We start from the raw sequence: 20045 nt of genomic DNA on the forward strand, positions 1-20045 counted from the left end.
GGGGTGCCATTGCCTTCTCCGAAGAATCCAGGTTAGGGAGGCAAATTCACAAATGTTCAGATCATGGCACTACTACATTCTTGTGTTACCTTGGGCACACGACAAATTCATTTGACAAATACTTGGCAGAGCGCCTACTAGTTGCTGGGCATTACTTTAGGCGCTGGGGACAGAATGAACGAGCCCTTATTTGAACTTAAAAAGTTCAAAGTGCAAGTCTCTCCGTAGAGCCTCGGTTTCCTGGTTTCAGTGGATAACGTGAGGCGGGTAGCCGGCTGGGACCCGCCCAGACCACCCAGTTGCCGCCACCACCTTGTCCCTTACAGCCCAGCAGCCGCCTGCACCGCCCGCCGGCTGTGTAGGGCTCCTTCGCGGTCCGCTTCCGGCCTCCGCAGAAGACTTCCGGTCGGCCGCTCCTTCCTTCTGCTTCTCTATGGTGCTCAAGCCCCAGAGTCCCGACGCCGGAAGTGGCGCGCTCTCCGGGACGCGTCCGGGCGCCGTGTGGTGAGGAGGGGGCCGGGGCGGGGTGGTGCCGGGCGCGCTGGAACTGGGGAGTGGGCCGCGCGAGGACGTGCCCGGGCTCGGGTCTAAGCCCGGTTCTCCGCCGTCATTCCCAAGGGACCCGAGCCGCTGGGCGCCGCGGTCTCAGTTTCCTCCTGTGGAGAATGTTGGCCGCAGCATCGTCAGGCCCCACAGTGCAGCCTCTAGAAAACGACCCCGAAGGTGGTGGTGGCACCAACTCACTTGTATTATGCGCGTGCCTGTGCCAGGCACTCTTGACTGTGCGGTCAAAGTCAGGCTTTCCCACACTTGACGCCGTTCGGGCCCCTTCTCTGTGGAAAATTAACTTATTTTTAAATGAGTCATTGTTTAAATTTAAATTTACTTTGAAAGAAAAATTTTAATCTCTACCACAAATAGAACACTTCTTTCACTGTCCTATGCAGGATGTAATGATAAAAAAAGATTAATGTATTGAACATGAAAAAATTAGTGACTGTGACTAGATTTCAGGTATCTAAGGATCTGAGATAGAGTCCTTTCTTTAATAAAGGGACATTGGCATTTGTAGATGTTAAAGGCCAACCAAAGAAATGAGACGTTCTCTGTGAGGCAGTTTAGAAGTTTCTAAAGAGAACTGACAGGAATTAACTTTCTCCATAGGTATTCAACATTATTAACCACTCGGGTACCATCTGATGCCCAGCTCCCAGATCATCTTCATTGCCTTCCCCAGTGCAACGCCTCCTGCTTTAATGTCCACTACCACCCTGGAGGTAGGGACTGTTGTTCTCATTTGATCTATGAGGAAACAGATGCAGAGAAAAAGGAAGTGACTTGTCCCAGAACTCACAGTCATGAGATAGAGGAGTTGAGACTCAACTTGGGGCTTCTGTGACTGGACTCTCGGGAGATCTTGGCTCCCTCATTAAGTGTTGGTGACAGATTTACTGGGATTTGGGGGATAGGGCTTCCCACCTCAGGGGTCTCTGGTGACAGTCAATAGAGGTAGCAGAGTGAGGATGCTTTGTGCTAGAGCCCCATGAAATGTCCGTTCCGTTCTTTTAAATTTTCGGGCCAACCAGGGAGTTGAGGGCATCACCAGATGACACGGTGGCAAGACAACAAGACACAATAATGTAGTTACCCAGAGCACTGCTGTGGCGTGGGGTGGATCCAAGCTTTAGCATACTAGCTGTGTGATCCTGGGCAAGTCATTCACCTTCCTGACCCTCAGTGTTCTCACCTGTAAGTGAGATGCTTGTTCGTGTCTGAGAGAATCCTTGTTTTAAGAACCAAATGAGAACATACCCTTAAAGTGCTTAGCTGAAGGTCCAGAGCACAGTGATCAGTCAGTAGTACTGCGAAGAGGCTTATGTGCCTGGCTGAGGAGTTTGGTCAGTGGGGTGGTGATGAGGAAGACGAGTTCATTTTGAACAGACAGGGATGATTCCCCTTTTTACAGAGCTTTAGAGGGTTGATGACTTTTCTTGATTTACCGAGAGTATAAGCGGCCAGAACTGCTAGACAGACTTCAGTATTCTGACTCCAGGAAAATCTCCAAGTACAACTCCAGAAAAGCTTGAAAGCTTTCTCTTAACAGGTCTCTGCTGTTCCCTCCTGACTTTACCAAACAACCATGTCATCAGAATCAAGCAAAAAACGAAAGCCCAAAGTGATCCGAAGTGATGGAGCTCCAGCTGAAGGGAAGCGTACTCGTTCTGACACTGAGCAGGTGAGATCAGCCAGGGCTGCTGTACTGCTGAGAAATTTGCAGCTTGGGGCCAAGCACCTGGCTGTGGGTTTGCAGCAGCTGAGGGTCATGGGCACAGCCTCCCAGGTGGCCTCTGCTTGATCATGTGCCTGGAATTCCCTTGGCTCTTCAAGACTTAAGTATCCATGTCAGATTTGGCTGCAGTATCCCAAGAACCAACAAGCCTATATAAGACATGATTAGTGGTTGGACAGAGAATGAATATTCTAGTATAGTGTGCGTCTCCAGCTTTCCTGATGGTCAGATGAAGACAGTCCATCCACAGCATGCCCCTAGGGCTTGGGAGATGTGCAGTCCTCGTCTGTTCCTGAGATGGTACCAGAACCATGTCCCCAAAGAACCTTTTATGGCCTGAGTGCTCTTGTGGTCAGCAAGGTTCTTCTTTTGCTGTTTCTCTATCCTTGAATCTGTCAAGCTGATTTATGACTTAACTTTAAGTTTTTCTTTCCCATTATGATTTATTACAGGATGTTAAATATAGTTTCCTGCGCTATACAGTAGCACCTTGTTGTTTTATCCATTCTGTGTATAATAGTTTGTATCTGCTAATCCCAATCCATCTTTCGCCGTGGCAACACAAATCTGTACTTTGTGTCTGTGAATTGTAAGTTCTTTTGTCTCATATTTTAGATTCCATACATAAGTGATATCATATGGTACTTGTCTTTTTCTGACCTACTTCATTGGGCATGACAGTCTCTAGGTCCATCCTGGTTGCTGCCGATCTACATTCTTTCTTAAGCTAGGTACTGTTCCATTGTGTGTAAGTGTATGTATGTGTGTATATGTATGCATGCATGCTCGCGTAGTCATGGCCAACTCTTTGCAACCATAGACTATATCCCGTCAGGCTCCTCTGTCCGTCGGATTCTCCAGGCAAAAATACTGGAGTGAGTAGCCATTCCCTCTCCAAGGGATCTTCCCAGGTCTCCTGAATTGCAGGGAGATTCTTTACTGTCTGAGCCACCAGAGAAGCCAGTGTATATGTGTATGTATGTATATATGTGTGTGTATGTATATTTAGACACACACCACATCTTCTTTATCCATTCATCTGTTGAGGGACTCTTAGGTTGCCTCCATGTCTTGACTATTGTAAATAGTGCTGCTGTGAACATTGAAGTGCATGTATCTTTTCTAGTTAAGAGTTTTGTCCCAATACATGCATGCCCAGAAGTAGAGTTGCTGGATCATGTGACAACCCTATTTTTAGTTTTTGGAGGAACCTCCATACTGTTTTCCATAGTGGCTGCACTAGATTACATTCCACCAACAGTATATTTCTCCACACTCTGGCATCTCTTATTTGTAGACCTTTTAAGGATATCTGTTACGACCCATGTGAGGTCATGCCTCATTGTAGTTTTCATATGCATTTTTCTAATAATTAGCAGTGTTGAGCATCTTTTCACGTGCCTATTGACCATCTGTATGTCTTCTTTGGAGAAATATCTGTGCAAGTCTTCTGCCCATTTTTTGATTGGGTCTTTTGTTGTTGTTACTGAGTTGTATGAGCTAATATATATTTTGGAAACTAAGCCTTTGTTAATTGCAGTGTTTGCAAATATTTTCTCCCAGTCCATAGGTTGTGTGACTTAACTATATTGATTGATTGTGGGCTTTTTTTTAAACTAGAGTAAAACATACCAGCTTCAGTTTAAATAGAAGATGATGCTTTCTTCAGATTTAGGAAATTAAAATTAAGAACTTTTAGAGACACCAAGGGAACATTTCATGCAAAGATGGGCTCAATAAAGGACAGAAATGGTATGGACCTAACAAAAGCAGAAGATATTAAGAAGAGGTGGCGAGAATACACAGAAGAACTGTACAAAAAGTATCTTCACAACCAAGATAATCACAATGATGTGGTCACTCACCTAGAGCCAGACATCCTGGAATGTGAAGTCAAGTGGTCCTTAGGAAGCATCACTACGAACAAAGCTAGTGGAGGTGTTGGAATTCCAGTTGAGCTATTTCAAATCCTGAAAGATGATGCTCTGAAAGTGCTGCACTCAATATGCCAGCAAATTTGGAAGACTCAGCAGTGGCCACAGGACTGGAAAAGGTCAGTTTTCATTCCAGTCCCAAAGAAAGGCAATGCCAAAGAATGCTCAAACTACCGCACAATTGCACTCATCTCACATGCTAGTAAAGTAATGCTCAAAATTCTCCAAGCCAGGCTTCAGCAATACGTGAACCGTGAACTTCCAGATGTTCAAGCTGGTTTTAGAACAGGCAGAGGAACCAGAGATCAAATTGCCAATATCCGTCAGATCATCGAAAAAGCAAAAGAGTTCCAGAAAAACATCTATTTCTGCTTTATTGACTATGCCAAAGCCATTGACTGTGTGGATCACTATGAACTGTGGGAAATTCTGAAAGAGATGGGAATACCAGACCACCTGACCTGCCTTTTGAGAAACTTATATGCAGGTCAGGAAGCAACAGTTAGAACGGGACATGGAACAACAGACTGGTTCCAAATAGGAAAAGGAGTACGTCAAGGCTGTATATTGTCACCCTGCTTATTTAACTCCTATGCAGAGTACATCATGAGAAATGCTGGTCTGGAAGAAGCACAAGCTGGAATCAAGATTGTCGGGAGAAATATCAGTAACCTCAGATATGCAGATGACACCACCCTTATGGCAGAAAGTGAAGAGGAACTCAAAAACCCCTTGATGAAAGTGAAAGAGGAGAGTGAAAAAGTTGGCTTAAAGCTCAACATTCAGAAAACGAAGATCATGGCATCCGGTCCCATCACTTCATGGGAAATAGATGGGGAAACAGTGGAAACAGTGTCAGACTTTATTTTTTGGGGTTCCAATATCACTGCAGATGGTGATTGCAGCCATGAAATTAAAAGATGCTTACTCCTTGGAAGGAAAGTTATGACCAACCTAGATAGCATATTCAAAAGCAGAGACATTACTTTGCCAACAAAGGTCCGTCTAGTCAAGGCTATAGTTTTTCCAGTGGTCGTGTATGGATGTGAAAGTTGGACTGTGAAGAAAGCTGAGCACCAAAGAATTGATGCTTTTGAACTGTGGTGTTGGAGAAGACTCTTGAGAGTCCCTTGGACTGCAAGGAGATCCAACCAGTCCATCCTAAAGGAGATCAGTCCTGGGTGTTCTTTGGAAGGACTGATGCTAAAGCTGAAACTCCAGTACTTTGGCCACCTCATGTGAAGAGTTGACTCATTGGAAAAGACTCTGATGCTGGGAGGGAATGGGGGCAGGAGGAGAAGGGGATGACAGAGGATGAGATGGCTGGATGGCATCACCGACTTGATGGACATGAGTTTGGGTGAACTCCGGGAGTTGGTGATGGACAGGGAGGCCTGGCGTGCTGCAATTCATGGGGTTGCAAAGAGTCGGACACTAGTGAGCGAATGAACCGAACTGAACTGAAGAACTTTATCCTTTGAGAGGCATTGATTCCCATTCACTCTTTTTTTTTTTTTATAATTAAATTGAAGTATAATTGACACAACATATCAATTTCAAGTGTACAACATAATGATATTTGTATATTTTGTGAAATGATCACCAAAATGTCTAGTTAATATCCATCATGTTACATAGTTACAAATTTTTTTTTCTTGTGATGAGAACTTTTAAGATCTACTCTCAGCAACTTTGAAACACACAGATGCAATATTTTTAACTGTTAACTGACTCTCTCTGAAAGAGATGTGTTTGTTTATTCCAAAGGCTAGGAGACCAATTAGGATATTTTAGTTTCTGCCAAAGCTTGTCTCAACCATCTAAACACCCATCAGAAGGAATTTGGTTAAATGAATTCTGGTTCATCTGTGTGTAGCCATTTTACTGGAGATCTTTATTGTGATGAGAAATTGTACTAAATAGTATGAACAGTATGATCCCATTTTATTTTATTTTGATGCATTTATCCACAGTATTAACAATGAGTTATTTCAGGCTGGGAGGTGAGATTATAGGCAATTATTCACTTTCGTTTTGATAGTCTTCACTCTGAATCTCTGAATCTCTTAACACCAAGCATGCATTACTTTACAATCAGAAAGAGGAAGAAAGAAAAGCATTTGATTTGAGGACCAGATTGTTTAGAGACCTGATTTGGGGGGCTTCATAATCACTGATCTCAGCTAAGTGTCCCTTGTTCCACTGGAGAGACTTTTACTTCCCACACCACAAGGCCTGATCCTTGCCTCCACAGGAAGGTAAATACTACAGTGAGGAGGCTGAGGTGGACCTGCGAGACCCTGGCAGAGACTATGAGCTGTACAAGTACACGTGCCAGGAGCTGCAGAGGCTCATGGCCGAGATTCAGGACCTGAAGAGCAGGGGCGGCAAGGACGCGGTAAGGAGCGGGCATGGGCGGACGTGGGTCTGCATGGATGGATCTGTTTTGCACCTGTCACAGCCCTTCCTGATTTTGGTCTTGTGTCCTGCCATCATCAGGGGATTAGACCCTGAGGGCTCTAGAGATCTGCCTATTAGTTTATTGTAACATCACCGCATGGTCACCAACAACAGTCATGAAAGTATAGGATTAATCATTTTTTTTCCATAACTGTAATTTGATAATTCGTTGAAACAATATTTATTAAGTGCTGGGCATTTTCCTAGGTGTGGAGTAAATGAATAATACCATCAGTCACCCTTGCACATATAAGACCAGATGTATACAAGTAAGTCATAGAGACCAAAAACTGTTAATATTAAATTTAAAAAAAAAAACAGGTTTCAGGGCAGAGTAACAAAACAGTGTGACTGAAAACTCAATGGGTAAGAAGTTCAAAACAATCCATATTTTTTCAGGAATCTCACTTATTTGTGCTTATCCTGGCCAATATTGTTAAGATTATTACAGCCTATCTGTTTGACTGTAGTCAAGTTTTACAGCTATAGTTCTACCATTTTTGTTCAAATTAATTCTGTAGCGTTTATAGAGGTCATTTATGGAGTGCAGTGGCGCTATTTGGATCTCTGTGTACATTATGTAGAGACAGCTTTGGTTTGTGTGTTGGCTGCATTTGTTCCATCTTTGATTCCTGTTACTTTGGTCCAAGCAGAAATTTTTTTTTTTTGGCCTGGAAACTGTAAGCATTTCCCTTATACAGTTATTCTTCCATCTCCCCCTGACACTGCTCATGGTTCTGAGCTCCTTCCAGTGTCTGTTCTTAACTCTAGATGAGGTTGGGTCAGCAGTGAGGGGCTGAAGGAAGCTGAGCCAGCTCCATTTGTCAAGGTCTTTATCAGTTTTCTCGGCCAGCAGGCAGTTGAGATAGAAGATCGGAGGATCCAGAGCTGTGTGCATTTCATGACTCTAAAGAAGCTTAATCGATTAGCCCACATCAGGTTGAAGAAAGGAAGAGATCAGACCCATGAGGTAGGAGCTGAGAGATTTAACCCTGCTCCTTCCTCCCTCTCACCCCCTCCCTAATCCCCTTTCCCTTTTTCTGAGTTTGCAGCCTGCTGTGCTTTGCCCTTCCCCACCCCACCTTGTCCCATTCCCCTCTGACCTTGTCCTCCTTGCAGGCCAAGCAGAAAGTGGACGCCTATCACCTGCAGCTCCAGAACCTGTTGTATGAGGTGATGCACCTGCAGAAGGAGATCACCAAGTGTCTGGAGTTTAAGTGAGTTTTGGAGCACAGGGCTTTGGCATGGTGATCTGCTGGTAACTGCCTTTTCCTTCGTAGCTCAGTGTGAGCCAGTTTCTTTAAAAAGGAGTCAGATGCACTTGGAGACTGCAGGATCTGGGGAAAGGATGAATAAATCACTTCTGAATGGGAAAATCGGAAGCAGCAGTTCCAGGCTGCACAAAGAACCTCAGAAGCCTGTCTGACCCTTTGGAGTTTTTAGCTCTGACCGTGGTGAAAAGCAGTTGTCTCTCCCCAGCAGGGAGAGTCTTCGCATTATCAGTTTGATTCCTGAGCACTGTATGTGAGCAGCTCACTTCCAGTTACATCTTTTTAACCTTTTGGCCCAGCTTTTCCCTCTGAAGTTCCAGCAGTTCATTTTTGCAAATGGATTTCATTCTTTGGAACCTGAACCCCTTGTTGCCTGGCTTCCTCTAGGTGAACAAACCACAGTTTGTCAGTGTCCTTCTTAAACTGTGATGCCTCTTGGTAAGTCCAAGGTGAAAGATCAGAAAGAGGAAGGAATAGACAGAATAAGAGAGGGCAGCATGTTCTTGCTTGGTCAGACCTATTTGTGTAAACTGAAAGGAGTCAGGTTTTATTTGTAATAAACTTGAGATGAGGGAGACCACGTTAGACATTGTTGTTGTTGTTCAGTTGCTAAGTTGTGTCTGATCTCTCCAAACCTTTGGACTGCAGCACACCAGGCTTCCCTGTTTGCTCAAACTCATGTCCATTGAGTCAGTGATGTCATCCAGCCATCTCACGTTAGACATTGGGTCTGGTGTGTGCTGATTTTTGAGAGGCGTCTTTCTCTGCTCCACAAATTTATCCCATAATTATGCTGAAATACAGAAGTAAAATCCACATCAGGTAACTGAGTTAACAGTGTTGTAAAGTTGACAGTTTCCTGGTTTTGACTATCATGCTTAGATATTAAGCTAACCTGGGAGAAGGGTACATGGAGGAAATAAACTCTTTAGTTTAAGATTCACAAGAAGTTTTTAAAATATTGCTATTTAAAAATAAGAAAGGTATAAAAACACCAAGGGTATGATGCTCCACCTGTTACTCTTGTTCAGATGAAAGCCAACAAACACAGAATGCAGCCGAATGCAATCTTGTGGCGAAGCAGTGGCCATGTGGAAGGACCAGGGACCCTGGACAGCCTGGGTTCAGCTCCCAGCTCTGCCCCTCCTTAGTTCTGTGGCCTTGGGCAAGCTGCTTACTGATGGTAGCCTCCGTTTCATTTGAAAAATGGAAGTAATGATCCCTGTCTCAGTTATTGTAAGAATTAAGTGAGATAAGAATGGTATTTCCAGTAGTCGTGCATGGATGTGAGAGTTGGACTATAAAGAAACCTGAGCACCGAAGAATTGATGCCTTTGAACTGTAGTGTTGGAGAAAAGTCTTGAGAGTCCCTTGAACTGCAGGGAGATCAAACCAGTACATCTTAAAGGAAATCAGTCCTGAATATTCATTGGAAGGATGCTGAAGCTGAAATTTCAATACTTTGGCCACCTGATGTGAAGAACTGACTCCTTGGGAAAGATACTGATGCTGGGAAAGATTGAAGGCAGGAAGAGAAGGGGATGACAGAGGATAAGATAGTTGGGTGGCATCACCGACTCAATGGACATGAATTTGAACAAGCTCCGGGAGTTGGTGATGGACAGGGAGGCCTGGCGTGCTGCAGTCCATGGGGTCACAAAGAGTCGGACACAACTGAGCAGTTGAACTGAACTGAAGGATGGTATACAGTGGGTACGTAATACATGGCAGCTCCTGTTATCACTGCTATACAACCTGAGCACTACTGTGTTCATGTAGCAAAAGGGATTGGATTTCTTTTATACACATGTGCCACTATACATGTAATAGTTAAAGCCTCTAGATCTTTTCACATCAGTCCTACCATGTTGAATCTTCCTCATGTTAAGCTTAGATAGTTAATAATTTAAACTTAAATGTAGACCTTTATGTTTATTCCCGCTAAATTGCATTTCTTGGTTTGAACCTGACATTCTAGGCCTAGACCATAATGGGTTGTTTTGTTTTTTTTTTTAATTCATTTTCCTTATGACCATGAATACATTGTTTGATAAGCTATTTTCTTTTTATTTATATAATTATGATTGTGCTGGGTCTTTGTTGTTGCACAGGCTTTTCTCTAGTTGCAGCAAGTGGGAGCTACTCTGTAATTGCAGTAGGGGGGTTTTCTCATTGTGGTGGCTTCTGTTGTTGCTGAGCATGGGTTCTGGGGAGCCCAGACTCAGTAATTCTTGCTCCCTGGCTCTAGAGAGCTTGGGCTTAGTTGCCCCACAGCCTGTAGGATCTTCCCAAATCAGGGATTGCACCCATGTCTCCTACATTGCCAGGTGGATTCTTTACCACTGAGCCACCAGGGAAGCCCAACTATGATGTTTTTATTTGATTCTTTAATCTCTTAGCTCTCTTGCAGAGCTTGGAGAGGTCTATACGTTTCATAAGCCTGCTTTCTAGGTCTTTAGTTAAATCATGGGTATAAAGCTTGGGCACCGTGGGTAAGGATCCTGTGGCATGTCACCAACTACCTCTCTTCACACTGAAATACCTACTAATGAGCATTTGCTGAGAAGCCTGGATTCCAGGCTCCTGAGTGGCTGTAGACCAGGCCAGAGTACACATACCTGGGGAACTGGGGGCCCGCTTGAGCCAGTGTTTCTGAGAACAGCAGCTTGACGTTGAGTTTTTGACTACAGGTCAAAGCACGAAGAAATTGATCTGGTCAGCTTAGAGGAGTTTTATAAGGAGGCTCCTCCAGATATCAGCAAGGCAGAAGTCACCATGGGAGACCCTCACCAGCAAACCCTTGCACGTCTGGACTGGGAGCTGGAGCAGCGGAAAAGGTAGCGTTTCCTCCTTCCTGACCTGTTCACCTGTACAGACATGAACCTGTATTCACCAGGGCCAGTGCTTTGTCCTGTCCCAGGGTCAATAGTAAAGCACAGTGGGACCAGCAGAATGGCCTCTAAGACCAAATTGCGTTTTTTTTAAGTCACACTTAGCATTTCACACTTGACCGGCTGTACCGTAAGTGGGGTTCGAATTGCTTAAGGCTGTTACAAGAAAGTTGAGGTAACCTTTCCTTGAAAATTTTAATGCCTAAGACTTAAATACCTTTTGTACTATAAATTCAATTTTTTTTGCCTTTTCCCCCACCCATAAGCATATTCATATGGTATTGCAAAGCTTTGCAAACATTATTTCAGAAGGCTATACAGCATTCCATTGTAAATTGTCACATAATTGTTTCTATAGTGGATTGGACTTTTAAGTTGTTTGCATTTTTTTGCTATTGTAAATAATGCATTGAGGCACCCCTTTACATATGAAACTTTTTGTACTAATAAAGAGCTTTTCTTTATTAAGTGTAAATAGAATGTCTATACTTTGTAATTTAATCAAGAGTTTTCTTAGGATATGGTATGTATATACATTTTTCACCCTAGACGTTTTATGGTTGTATCCCTTCCACCATGGTGACTTTTTCCTGTTTCCATGTGTACAGGAATTCTGGGGCTTTTGTGTGGCACATTTGCTTTGTTTTCTGTCAGAAAAGGTGGTGTTTTTAATCCCTTGCATTCTTCTGTTGTTGAGTGTATTTTGTGCCTTTGGTCTACATTATAAATTTATTAAATACAGAGTCTGGATCTTAGGGAGTTGGTTTCAGCTTTTTAGCACATGGGACTGGCCTGTCACACCCCTGTCCAGTATGTAGCCTGCCCTTGGCTAAGCCATGAGAGTTCCTTTCCTGTGGCTCTGGCCTGGAATCCATCCCCACTCAGGCCAGTCTGTGGGCCTCATTTAGGTTCTGTAACTGCTGGGTCCGTATGTTTGTGAAAGTTTTGGGTCTAGCCTCTGAGGCAAAAAATGAAGCAGGAGGTGACATGGGAGTATTCCCTAGTGGTTAAGAGCATGGCCTCTGGAGCAAACAGGCCTGGATTCAGAGCCCAACTCTGTGCTTGCTCTTAGCTGGACGACTTTGGACAAGTTACCCACCTGCCTGAGCTTTGGTTTCCTTCTTCAGGGATAAGAAAAGTCCCCATCTTCCAGCGATTTTATAAAGGATTAAATGCCATAATGTTTATAAAGGTTCTCCATAGTGCCTGGCACGTAGTAAATGCTAGGTAAACGTTAGCAGTTCATCATGACTGCGGTCATTAGGTAGAGTCTGGTGGTGAACAGGTGTGTTGGGCTGTCCCTGGAGAGCATCCCAGGACAGTGCTCTGTCCTCCCTCAACAGGCTGGCGGAGAAGTACCGAGAGTGCCTGTCCAACAAGGAGAAGATCCTCAAGGAGATTGAGGTGAAGAAGGAGTACCTGAGCAGCCTCCAGCCTCGTCTCAACAGCATCATGCAGGTGAGAGTCTCCCCACAGCCCGCCACCTCCTTGGCTTTTACTTGGCCTTCACCATCCAGTGACCTCAGGCCACCAGCAGACGCATCGCCCTGTGGGTTTTGTCGGGTCTGTGAGCCTAGAGCACAATGCGAGGATGGTCCCGTCTGCAGGCGCACAGCTGGCATAGGAAGGTTGTGTCCTTTGTGGAGGAAATGCAGGCAGGATGGGCTCAGGAACGCATATACACATCTACCTGGGTGTTTTCACCAGCGCCTCTTCCAGGTAAAACACTGTCACAGACTGTAAGCAGAGTTTACCCTCGCATGACCTCCACCAGCCTGTGGTCCGCGAGGACCCACGCTTGTGGATGCTCGGTCCCCTGACTGCACCTCAGGGGCCAGCTGCTTAGTAGAGCTCTCACTCTGAAAAGAACTTCACTAGTACTGAAAGCCATGAGGTACCTCGGGAGGGAAAGTCCCCACTTTTTACCTGTAAAATGCAATGTCTTTCTTTATGGGTGACCTTATTTTTGTTTGTGAAGTCAGATTTGATTTAAATCTTTATAGTTTTATAAAGCAGAGTATATGGCTAATATGGAGGAACTCTGTAAAAGGACCCTAGAGAAATTAAAAATTCAGTTTTGTAGGATTTGGCAAGATCTGTGTTTCCTCTCTTCAACCCTAGGTATAGAATTAACAGATACTCATATAGGACAGAAGTCAGAAACTTAAAGTTTTGGTTGTACTTAAATTTTTCCTGTTAACTGGAAGCACTCCAAATGCTCCTAAGTAGGGTGTAGGGTAAATAAATTCTTGTACGGTTCAGTCTTAACAGTTGTGATGGAAGTGTGGAACAGCCTATTACTGCCTGTAAAATTATGAAACAAATGCAAGTTGGAGAACATGTAGTATAATCTCTTGTACACGCGCCTTCATTTACAGAGTATTGAATGCATGCGTGTGTGTGTTAAGTCATCTGTGTGCTTAGAAAAGTATGTTTTCACACCAGACCATTAATGGTTACCTTTGGTGGCTGGGAACTGGGAACTTTTGCCTTATAAACTTGAATACAACCTTTTAAAAAAGAAATACTCGTATTACTTTAAAAAAATAATTTTACATAAAACCATACAGCTTGTAAATGTACATGCAGGTCAATGAATTTTCACCGTGTGCACATTTTTTAACATATCTGTGTAATCAACACTCAGAATTGAGAAGAACATTACCAGTTTTCCAGAAGTTACTTTATTCCTCTCACAGTCTGGGGAGACAGTGACTGCCACTGTGTACACGTGGCGTATATCTCCATTCATTTAGACCTTTCATTTCTCAGGTGTTTGTGTAGAAGTTTACACACTTGATGTTTAGGTACTTGATATTTTCCTGAAGCTAGTGGAATTGGTATCTTTTTTTTTTTTCCTTTAAAAAAAAATTGGAATGTAATTGTTTTATAATATTGTGTCAGTTTCTGCTGTACAACGTGAATCGGCTATAAGTATACATATATCCCTCCCTCACGAGTCTCCCTCCCACCCATCCCCCCATCCCATGCCTCTCGGTCATCACGGAGCGCTGAGCTGAGCTCCTTGGGTATCTTTGTTTAAAGTGCATTTTCTTATTGTTTGCTGTTGCTGTCACCTTGATAAGGTTCCTGTGTGAACTGCCTACCAAAGAGAAACAAAATCCCTTCTTCCGTTGCTTGTAGGCCTCCCTCCCGGTGCAGGAGTACCTGTTCATGCCCTTCGACCAGGCTCACAAGCAGTACGAGACAGCCAGACACCTGCCGCCTCCCCTCTATGTGCTCTTTGTCCAAGCCACTGCGTACGGGCAGGCCTGTGGTGAGTGTGGGGCGGGCGGGGAAGAGGGGCTGTGGGAGCAGCGGCTGAGGCCAGGGAGGCACTGGAAGCACCGCCTGCCGAGGAAAGCTCCCGGGCCCTGCCCAGAAGCCCTCAGGTGACAGACACTGCCTCCCCTCTGCACCGCCCAGCATGGCTGCTTTGACCAGCTGGCCTGAGGCTGGACTAACCTGATGGGCACTCCAGGATGGATGGCTTTGAATCTCTGATGAGCCTGGCTGGTCGACTGTTGGGTTCAGTGCCCAGGCAGCCTCTCCAGGCTCCCAAGCGCTTCCCCCATCAAGGCACGCTTGGCAGGTGGATCGGTGCCTTCAGCTCGCTTGAGGGAGAAGCTCGGTGAACACAGGTCCCAGCCAGCTCTCCCAGGCTTTCACCGCCGTGCCCTGGGACAGGCCGCATGTTGTCACAGTGAATTACCAGGGGAGAGGAGGTGTCCTTATTAAGCTTGAAGGCAGCCAGTGACTCCAGTAGAATTGGGGACATTTCTGGAGATTCTACCTCTTGCCTTCCTGCAGCTTTCCCCCAGCACCTAAACTTTTCTCCCCTCCCCACCCCACCACCTCAGACCCACGCTGCATCGGTGCATGCCTGTCCTCCCAGCCGCGGCATCCACACATTACTGTCTCTCTTCTTGTGTCTTCCCGGTCCCTTTGATCCTCTCCCTCCCCTCTGTTCTCCCTCCTGTTTTCATCATCAGCTCATAGGAAATCTTCCCAGCCCCCTAGACAGGGTGAGTAATTTTCTTTTCTTTTGTGTTTGAAATCCAACCCATTTTACTGTGGAATTCCAGGAGTAAACCAGTCAAAAGAACAGTCTGGCATTTGCCTGTGTTTGGTGGGGGTGGCCAGTTTCTTTGGAACGAGCTATGATGGTTCGTGCAGGGTTGTCAGTGATAAGCAGTGGTCAGCCACCTGGGAATACGTCAGTGGCCTGCCCCTTGGGGGAAGTCTGTCATCCTTCTTTACACTCTTGGGCAAACTCTTTTCGGCCCCCATGACTATGTGCATCTCTGTACACCGCTTTGAATGGAGCAAGAAGGGCTATAGCCTCTCTGACCTCCCAGCACCAGACGCACAGAGTTCCACAAAGGCAGATCCAGGCATCACTCGGTGAGGTGTCAGGCCTGGTGCAGGGATCAGGCTGCTTAGTTTTGTGGTAGAGGGAAGAAAATCCCATGGACGGAGGAGCCTGGTAGGGTGCAGTCCATGGGGTTGCTGAGTGTCAGACCCGACTGAGCGACTTCACTTTCACTTTTCACTTTCATGCATTGGAGAAGGAATTGGCAACCCACTCCAGTGTTCTTGCCTGGAGAACCCCAGGGATGGGGGAGCCTGGTGAGCTGCCATCTATGGGGTCACACAGAGTCGGACACGACTGAAGCAACTTAGCAGCAGCAGCAGAAGGACCAAGCTCAGGTTGAATAGACTTGATCTTGAATCCTAGTTTGTCTACTTGGCTGTTGTATCTAACATCCCTAGCCTTAATTTTCTCATCTGTAAATGGCTAGAGTAATAGTATTTCTCCTGTAGGGTTGTTGTGAGGATTCAAAGTGAATTTTTTTAAGTAATTTTAAAATTAAAGTTACAGGTATTAGCTCATTCAGTCCTCATCAGCCAGCTGGGCAGCTCCCATCTGTCAAATCCCCATTTCACAGGTGCCGAAACTGAGGCTCTGAGCAGTGACATAACTTCCCAGGTTGTGAGTTTGGGAGTTGGTTGGGTAGAGACTGAGGCCCGAGAGTAGACTGCAGGTTCCATCTTCCTCCCCACTGTCCTTCTTCCAATTAAATGTGACAGGCAGGTGCTGGGTGTTTGGTGTAGCACAGAAGAGAGAATAAGAACTGAGGGGAGAGCTGTCGTTCCTAAGATGTGGACAGTTACAGGGTCCAGATGAGAGCTTTTATGATAGTTGGCAGAATTGTGCCATGTGGCTCTGGGCCATTGGTTTGGATTTCTGTGCCTTGGTGTAAACCTGAAAAGAGAATTCACATCTAGTCTCAGGTGATGCTTGGCCAGGAATCTGCACTTTGAGTCCTTGTTTTCAGTAAATGATGGACAAAAGACTTGGGTTTCCTGCCTTGCTGCTCTGCATCTGGAGAAAGGGCGTTTGGCCTCCCAGCCCCGGTCAGTAAGTAGCTGTGGCAGGTGTGGGCAGTGCGGCCCCAGGGCGGGCCTGCTTGTGTGGTGAGCTCCTTCCCTCAGCAGCTGTCACAGGCGGTTCTTTCTTGCTCCCAGATAAGATGTTGTCTGTGGCGATTGAAGGCAGCGTGGATGAGGCCAAGGCTCTGTTCAAGCCTCCCGAGGACTCCCAGGGTAAGTGGTGCTCAGGGTCCTCCCCCACGTCCTCCTCTGCTGATTCCGGGGGCGCCAGGTCCCCACCCAGGGCCATCTCTCGTCTTGTGGAAATGAGCCGTACTGGTTCTGAGTGGCAGGGAGCTTGGATTCAGTGTCTCAGTGCTTGGGGTAAACAGGGAAAAGCCCTCCCTTTGGATTTCAGCCTTGCTTCTCACTAGCTCACTGTGCTGGGGAAACTCTTCAACATTTGGAGCCTCAGTTCACTCACCTGTCAAAGCAAGGTAGTGATAGCTTGTGTATCTAGGATTGTGATGTGGGTTAAAGGAGGTCGGGCATGTAGATCCCTCAGCGTTACCCTCAGCACATGGCATGTAATCGTCAGATGCATGAGCTGCTGCTGCTGTTTATGTTACTGTTATTGCTTCCATCACCAGCGGAGGACCTTAGGATGTCCCTAGGACAGCATTAAAAAGCACTGAAAGAACTCAGGAGTGATGGGATTATAGGTCATTATCCTTTTCCTTGCATCGCTGTACTGTACCGAGTGAGAAACAGCGATTTATTATTTATTCTAAGGAAATTCATTGACAAAAGCCTGAGCCCTTTTACATGCCATGAGGAGGTGCTCTGGGGAGAATTGGGGGAGTCCCCTCATCCCCCAGCTGCTTTCTTTCTGTCACTGCAGACGATGAGAGCGACTCGGACGCCGAGGAGGAGCAGACCACGGTGAGAGCGTGGGGCCCACTAGCTGCCAGGTGCCATCCTCCCTGGAAGCAGAAGAGAGAGATGTGAAAGAGAGGGCGGCTGGGATCCTGGCAGCCTGAGAGCTGAAGCACAGGTCCCAGTGCTGAAGCCCTGGGTGGCAGGGAGAGGGAAAGGGGGGTTCCTGTGACGTGTGCATAACCTGCTCAACTCCCTCCTTTGTCCAGAAACGCCGGCGACCCACACTGGGAGTTCAGCTAGATGACAAGCGCAAGGAGATGCTGAAGAGGCACCCGCTGTCTGTGCTGCTGGACCTGAAGTGCAAAGGTCTGGCTCCCTGTGGTCTGGGGCATCTCCTAACACCAAGGAGTGCGGCCAGCTGCAGCCACGCAGGGTCTGGCAAACCAACGCCCCCTTGGCTATGGGAAGATTCTGGTTTCATATTTCTGTTTTCCTTTATTGTTCTTCATGGAGTTTGACTTTATTTTCCCTTCCTGAATCATAACCCTAAAAACATAGCAAAACCATTAGACACATCAGGGACACTTGATGAAGCTACCATCTTCCTGAATTTGACAGGTCAGATAAACAGCAAGTCACCAAGAGTATGCAGCTTTTGACATACTCTTGACATACAACATAATCAACTTGCTTAATACATACAAGTAGAACTTTGTATTCTGCAGAGAATGTGGGTTTTGAAACTGGCTTCATATGGATACTGGAGCACGTGATAAAGCATCCTAGCATGATAAGAGTTAATGGTCAGACATAAGCTTCCTTCTCACCCCAGCCTCCCAGACCCTGGACCTAGGTCTGAGTTCCAAGGGCAGCCATTATGATGGTTTTCTGTGTATTTTCAAGAAATAGTCTATGCAATAGTCAGTTCTTGACATCAGATGGCCAAAGTATTGGAGCTTCAGCTTTAGCATCAGTCCTTCCAATGAATATTCAGGGTTGATTTCCTTTAGGATTGACTGGTTTGATCTCCTTGCTGTCCAAGGGACTCTCGAGAGTCTTCTCCAGCACCACAATTTGAAAGCATCAGTTCTTCAGTGCTCAGCCGTCTTTATGGTCCAGCTCTCACATCTGTACATGATTACTTAACTGGAGTGCAGTTTTCAAAATCAGAGTTAGTTTCATTGGTACTATACTGTTAACTATAGAACTTACTCAGATGCCCCTGGTTTTTCCCCTAATGCCCTTTTCCTGTTCCCAGATTCAATCCAGGATCTCACGTGCATTTGGTCATTGTGCCCCTTAATCTCCTCAAGTCTTTGCTTGTTTTTTGTGACCTTGACACTTTGGAAGATGAGGTTTATGTATCATGTAGAAAGACTCTCAGTTTGGCCTTGTCTGATGTTTTCTGATTAGACTGAGGTTGTGGGTTTTGGAGAAAGCACACCACAGATGGGGTGTTCACCGTCCTGTATTACTAGGGATCCATGGAATCACTGCGTCTTGGTACTAGTGATGTTAACCCAGATCACTTGCTGACCTGGTGATCACTTGATCGCTTCTTTTCCTTGTTGTTTTAGTTGGAAGCAGTCTCTATGTCCAATCCACTCTGAAGGGAGGAAAATGAAGCTCCCCCTCTTGGAGGGAGGAGTAGTAAAGAACTTGTAGAGACTTTTTTAAACTCAATATTAAGTTGCCGTTGTTTTTGTGTGAAAGATCTTAAATGTCGTTGATTTTCTCTGATTCTGTTGACTCCCTTCTAATGTCAGCTCATAAAGGATGTCTCTTTTCGTCCTCCCCTCCAGATGACAGTGTGCTGCACCTGACTTTCTACTACCTCATGAACCTCAACATCATGACAGTGAAAGCCAAAGTGACCACCGCCACGGAGCTGATCACCCCCATCAGTGCAGGGTATCGCTGCGGGGCTGCGGTGTGGGCGGGGGTGTGATGGGCACCTGCCTGCTGGGCTGTTCCCGGATCCTCTCTCACCTGACTCGGAGGGGCTTCACCACCTCACTGGCTTCTGCTGTCGCGTCCGTCCACACAGCCCAGAAGTCCTGGCTCACTGAGGGTATATTTAGAAAGCACTCACTGACTGGAATCCGTGCAGCCTTCTTGCTACACAGCCGATGACAGAAACGGCTGCAGCCTGTTGTAAATGGAGTGGGTGGGCTCCAGCTTTTACACCAGTGGAAAGAGTGTGAACGTGAGACTTGGCAGACTTTACCAGGTTGACAGATGTAAGCCTCTCTTTCTCTTGTCTTTTTCTGTCCCAAGGGCCTGGGATTTTACTCTGCAGCTCAGCTCAATCCCAGGTTGTCCTTACCTGGCAGGGGCAGTGGGAAGAAGACTGGTGGGTGGGTTTTGAGAAGGGTGAGCAGAGGCACATAGAGGCAGCCACAGGGGCAGCATCCCCAGAAAGGCCCTGACCGTGGCCGCTGGTCGTGGGAGGAAGGGAAGAGGACCAAGAGGGCCTGGGGGTGAAGGAGGCTCGCCTGGCCTGGCTCGCCTCCCAACCCTGCCCCCACTGAGTCCTCACGTCAGGTGTAGATAGACCGGGAGGCGCAGGGCTGGTGCCTGGTGGGGCAGGGCTCTTCGAGGGGCTGCCCGAGGGTGGCTGCCGTCCACCCTGTGCTTAGCGTCCGTGCCAGCTCCTGGCTGCATTCTTGTCCCTGTGCTTGAGAGATGCTGGGTCATCCCGAGCACTGTGGGTGCTGTCGTCCCGTTCCCACCTCAAGCCAGCAGGGGGAGCCGGGGCTGGCTTCTCCAGACCTCCCAGTCGCGCTGCGCAGCCAGAGGGCCGGGTGGAGCTCCTTGTGGTGAGCATTCTGCCTGCTCCCTTCTCAGATGCCCACCTGCTAAGCCCTGGGGCTGCAGGCTGGCTCCACTGAACCCTGAAGCCCTCTCCTCACCAGCCTCTGCACATGCAGTCACCTGCTCTTTAATG

At 46.5% G+C, this 20045-nt stretch overlaps 1 protein-coding gene across 5 annotated transcripts in view; it reads left to right on the top strand.

The window, feature by feature from the left end:
- Window positions 1-359: 359 nt before the first annotated feature.
- The window catches only part of THOC5 (THO complex 5), a 30387-nt gene continuing 10701 nt past the window's right edge, over window positions 360-20045 (top strand). The window contains exons 1-14 of one of the 5 annotated variants that reach the window (XM_025267393.3): window positions 360-504; window positions 1165-1277; window positions 2105-2236; window positions 6479-6622; window positions 7538-7654; window positions 7804-7901; window positions 10646-10792; window positions 12190-12304; window positions 13991-14123; window positions 14839-14871; window positions 16376-16453; window positions 17121-17161; window positions 17365-17464; window positions 18901-19009. In XM_025267393.3, coding sequence (XP_025123178.1) covers window positions 2141-2236; window positions 6479-6622; window positions 7538-7654; window positions 7804-7901; window positions 10646-10792; window positions 12190-12304; window positions 13991-14123; window positions 14839-14871; window positions 16376-16453; window positions 17121-17161; window positions 17365-17464; window positions 18901-19009 — 1211 coding nt within the window. In that variant the 5' untranslated portion in view covers window positions 360-504; window positions 1165-1277; window positions 2105-2140. Of the gene's footprint in view, window positions 505-702; window positions 724-1164; window positions 1278-2104; window positions 2237-6478; window positions 6623-7537; window positions 7655-7803; window positions 7902-10645; window positions 10793-12189; window positions 12305-13990; window positions 14124-14838; window positions 14872-16375; window positions 16454-17120; window positions 17162-17364; window positions 17465-18900; window positions 19010-20045 lie in introns of those variants that run through there. The other 4 variants (XM_025267394.3, XM_044929982.2, XM_025267395.3 and 1 more) reach the window with 4 other exon arrangements.

The sequence above is a fragment of the Bubalus bubalis genome, chromosome 17, assembly GCF_019923935.1.
Source record: "Bubalus bubalis isolate 160015118507 breed Murrah chromosome 17, NDDB_SH_1, whole genome shotgun sequence".
Taxonomy (NCBI): domain Eukaryota; kingdom Metazoa; phylum Chordata; class Mammalia; order Artiodactyla; family Bovidae; genus Bubalus; species Bubalus bubalis.